General features: G+C 35.7%; 1 protein-coding gene across 1 annotated transcript; it reads right to left on the minus strand.

Annotated features, from left to right (window-relative positions):
- Window positions 1–391: 391 nt before the first annotated feature.
- LOC124375099 (melanotransferrin-like) lies at window positions 392–5,024 on the minus strand (the record flags this gene model as incomplete). Its single annotated transcript, XM_046833212.1, has 4 exons — window positions 4,818–5,024; window positions 2,718–2,882; window positions 1,703–1,807; window positions 392–448 (listed from the first exon to the last, which is right to left on the minus strand). Coding segments are annotated over exons 1-4 (378 nt in total), but the record flags the coding sequence as incomplete, so codon positions are not given.
- Window positions 5,025–5,084: the final 60 nt, after the last annotated feature.

Raw genomic sequence — 5,084 nt, forward strand, 5'->3', positions numbered from 1 at the left:
AATGTTTTTGGTATAGGGATTTCCCCGATGAACTTTTATGCTCTTTTATTGTCCCATGCGACAATTTTATCGAGGATGGCATCATCAAATATGCTGCCAAATACTTCACCCGGATCATCCGCTTGAATGTTTATTGTTTCCTGTCCTGTAAAATCGAAAGTTTGAGGGAAATTTTTAGTGTTTTGTCCACAATCCTTCAACAAGTCACCAAATTGTTCGAGGATAGCATTTACTACCATTTCTACATTATGATCCTGCTGTGCTAAATCATCCCGATTATTTTCATTTTCGATTAAGTATTACTTCCATTTCAGCATTTTCTGCTAGTCCTATTTCTATGTCCCTGAATTCTGCTATAGGATCACTGAAATCAATCAGGTAAGTACCTTACCTTTTCCTCACTATCAGTTTTCGCTTTCACTAGATGGATGATTCTCACTACCTCCGTCTGAAGAGAACAAATCACTTAGTTCAGAGTCATCCACTATTTGGGTCACTAATCATACGGTCTATTTCACTGTTTGTGTGTAAAAATGATGAGGATTTTTTCTCCCGTCTTTTCTGTTTTCGTTCCATTGTAAACACTACTCTGTTCAACACTATAAAACAACAACTATCAAGTCCATAGGCCTACTAAACCTCGTTATAGCTTTTGAGGTTAGGTTACTCTTACATACTGCTGAAAAACAACAGCTGTTTAGCCTATTTGTATTGTGACGTCACTAATCCCGTCGTAGCCCACAGACCAAGGGACTCAAATATGAGTCGGGCATTCCCCGTAGACGCGGGACAAATAGAATAGAGCTTTACAATAGAAGACCGTTCTTCGAGAGAATAGTCTTTTCACTACAATGGTGACACCGTACGCAAATATTGCCGTCTCTGGTCTAATTTAATTGTGATGCACACGACGCAAATGAGCGTCGGCAGTCTGTGCGAAATAAATAGGTAGAAACGCTCAAATATGCGTCGATGGTCTAAATTAAGTGGAAAATAAATTAACAATGCGGTAGCGAACGTGTTAAACTAGAAAAATGGTGGAAAATAAAATTGCAAATTAAATATTCTGAGGAAAATTGTTCTAAAGAATAAATTTATTCAAAATCACTTATAACAATTGTGGTCAGGACATTAGACATATTAGGGCCCAGACAAGGTTCAGAGAAAAGCAAACTGTTGGATAAGTTACCAAGAGAACTTCATGTAATTATATACTGGAGTTCGAGTTTCCTGTTTTTAAACATTTTTTTACATCATACATATTTCGTAATAAACAATCTGGTGAAGAAACAAATTTAAATCATCTCCGTTCTTTTTCCAAATGGTGGTCTAAAGTGAAAAGAAAATAGTTTTTTTTGTTTTTATTGCAAACTCATGTGAAAATGAATCCACTCCAAAATATAATTTCTTTGTAGATACTTGTGAACACCGACAAGCTTTCAAATGATGACTATGCATAATCATTTAATTTTCCATTTATTTTTTTGAAAATAAAAAAAGTTCAAACAACATTAAACCTACAATGTGACTTTTTGAAATAAAAAAGAGATTGGTGTTCCTAAATTAAATATTTGTTCTTGGTTTTTGAAGAATTAAAAAATAAGAGTTTAACTAAAAAAAGAGAGCGAACACTATGAAAAATAAAGCTAAATTTTTAAGTTTACTTATGTAATCAATTTGTATCTTAAATCTCAAGGCTAACTACGAATGTCTTACCCATTTGCAATGGCTTGGCATACAGTTGATCTGACTGTGACCCCTTGTGGCACACCATCTCTGGTTTGAGTAGCTGGGCCTTCAGGGCAGTCTGAAATACACACGATCAGCTCAGGTATTGGTGGACAGTAGCGCTAATAATACTTTTCATTTCTTGTTGTACACTTAGTGCAAAAATTAATAATGCTGCTTTTTTTCGTTTAAGCAAAGTAGTAAAAATAATTCTTTGTAGGTCAAACTGTACTACTAGCCTAGATATATGAATATAAGTAAATTTGATAGGAGGTAAAATTAAAAAGCATCAAGAACACAAATTGATCAACTTTGCATTAAACTTGGTAAATATGCCTTAGACAGTGCCGTATAAAAAATTCAAATATTTAAATCAAAAGAAATTAGAAAACAAAACTTTTTATGAGTATTCAAATAATGTTTGTAAAATTTAAACCCTACGTATAGCAACAGAAGATAGGTAAAATGGCACAAATACATGTTCATGGAATTTTTTTATAACAGTCTAAAACATGCCATAGCCAATATTACTATGTTTGAAAAACAGCTACCATTCCCAGCAATGAGAGAGAATTTACTTCCCCAGTGGTAAAAAACTTTTTGAACTTTCCATTGTTCAGCGGCGCTCTCTTTGTGAAGGAAAACACCTAAACAGCATTTTAGATACAGTATTCTAATTTGTAGTCCATTGGATGTCAAACATAATGAAGCAGGATTTAAGCCATTATTAGTCAGAATGATTAACCATTCACATGTTTCTACAATGGTATAGGATTTTAAATAGTATTGATTTTTGTTAGTCCACGTTTATTTACGGTATTGTTAATTTTACCTTAGAGTATTAGCTAATTTTACTGATTGTTGACATTGTAATAAAAATTGTTGATCTATACAATACACATATTTGATTATTGGGTGCTTAAAAAACTCTAAGAATGTTGATAATGATTGGAAAGTAATCAACTCAGCAGTTAGTCTAACTTTCTTACCCTCATTTTGATGCACTTCTCTTGCTCAGGGTCAGATGTGACACAGAGGGTCATGCTGTTGACAGGACACTGCCGTATCCCAAGGATAATATCCAGGTTATGGCCCAGGTATCCAGAGTAAGTCTGGGTGTTCTCATCCAGAATCCTCAGGTCCTCCGCTGCATCCTGCCATGAGAAATAGCTGCTATAATGAATGAGAACAACATATGCGGAGAAACCACATATTGATAAATATATTTGTATGTATAAGGGCAATTCCTCTTGACTCCAACAGCATTTCATCCAGGCTTGTGTGGAGTGCTTTAACACTCTCTGCAAGCTTGGATCACGCAACTGTGTGCGTCTTGGTTGCGTACGGGCCACACAGGCATAGGTGGCAACGAATGCGCCGACAGGCTTGCCAAAAGCGGAGCAAGCATGCCATACACCGGTCCAGAACCGAGTTGTGGTATAAGCAAGTCAGCCGCTTACCAAAGTATAAAACAAATGGTCCAGGAAGACACACCGCTTGCGGTGGCAGAGTCACCAAGGACAAGCACTCGGCAAAAGACTGCTTGCCGATTCTAGCTCCGGATTCACCAGATGGCTGATGGGGCTGGGCAGGGATCGGGTTAAGCAAGTGATTGCCTTGATCACTGGACACGGCCACTTCAGGAAACACCTAAACACTCTAGGTTTACGAAATGAGGCCTCGGAGTGTAGACTCTGCAATAAGTCTGAAGAGACTGCAAAACACATAATACTGGACTGTGAGAGACTGGGAGCAAGGAGAAGGGCTCTTTTCGGTGACAAGCAACCAGGCGACGAACCAGATGCTAGTATCGGGGAAAAGCTTCTTAGCCTAATTAAGGGCACGAAGATAGGCTTACCCCTCTAACATCAAAGGGGCACACAATAAGCTCAGGTTGACGTGTGAGATCTATGAATCCACCCCAATATCCCAAAGGAAAAAAAAAAAAAAAAAAAAAAAAAAATGTATAGGGCAATTCCAAAAGTAAATGATTTCAAGAAATGTTTCTGCAAAAAGGAGAGTGGTGGACGAAGGCATTGGCTAGTGTAGGGGGGGTCATTCCACATCAAATCATCCACGAAAAATTATAATTGTCACCAACCATCTCAGATTTTGATGAAACTTGGAGATTAAGATCTTCCTACTAAGATATGAAAACATTCCAAGTTTTAACTTTTTATTTCCAAAAGTTATTGTTTTATAGCATTTCAAAGTTTTGAAAAAATGGTGTTTTTGCTCTCTCCGAGATTTAGAACAGTGAGTATTGTCAGATAAAAAATAATCTGTATCTTAGGAATTTCTGGTTTATCTCTCGAAAAAAATCAATACTGTCATATTAACTATGCTGATTAGAGAAAAAATTATTATGTTACTCTATCTTCATTCAATTAATGAATAAAACATAAGTTTCATTTATTTTCTGCATTTTTTTTTTGGGCGAAAATGGTATTTTTGAAAAAAATTAACATCTCCTAAAGGCAGAATGATAATCAGGTCAATTAAAAAAAATTGATCTACCCAACATGATCTATCTGAAGAACTAATAAAACTTGGGGAGTACTTTAAAGAAGACCAGATTGCAATTGTAGTTGATTGACTCATGTTCTTGAAAATGTCAATGTGATAATTTGGTTATGCAAACCTCATGGGTAATAACCATGGCTCAGCCACAACTAAAGCAGATTTATGAGATCTTAAAGCTCAAAAATGTCCTAGGGGAATATTTCCGAAGTGGTATTTTATACTTGCTATACCACTCAGTTGTCAGCCTCCTTCAAATAAATTTCTATATAGTTAAGCCAATGATCATAGCTTGTCTCTCAATAAACGAATGTTTTATTTCATTTCTTTATTTGTTTCTGAAACTTTGAAACTTGATTCTGAAAGTTCAGTAATAGTTTTGATAATACTTGAACTACTCTTTTCTTCACTTCTGTCTCCAATGGTACCGAGGCTAAAACAGGATTCAATGCTAAATCAGAACATGTGCTTCTCACTCAACTAACTTCTCAACTCAGAATTTTGAGATTCAAATTTTATTCTGGATTCGTAAATTCACAGTCAATTTATAAACAAAACAGAAAACATACCTGAAACATGAGATTGTGCTTGAGGCCATATCGAGGAGCGGACTCAAACATGTGGACTTCTTTAGCTGAAGATTGTTGGTGTCATAAGGAGGATTAGGCTCGTAGTAGTTGTTGTTATTGTTGTTGTTGTAAATAAAAGTGCTCTCTGTGGTTGTTGTGAATTCAGAACTGATGTTGAATGGTCCTCCAAATTCCTGTATAGCTTTCTGTAAATTAAAAAAAATTATAAGCTAACTTAAAATATTTCTTAGCACAATTAGTCTTATG

The sequence above is a fragment of the Homalodisca vitripennis genome, unplaced genomic scaffold (genome assembly GCF_021130785.1).
Source record: "Homalodisca vitripennis isolate AUS2020 unplaced genomic scaffold, UT_GWSS_2.1 ScUCBcl_13234;HRSCAF=23357, whole genome shotgun sequence".
Taxonomy (NCBI): Eukaryota; Metazoa; Arthropoda; class Insecta; order Hemiptera; family Cicadellidae; genus Homalodisca; species Homalodisca vitripennis.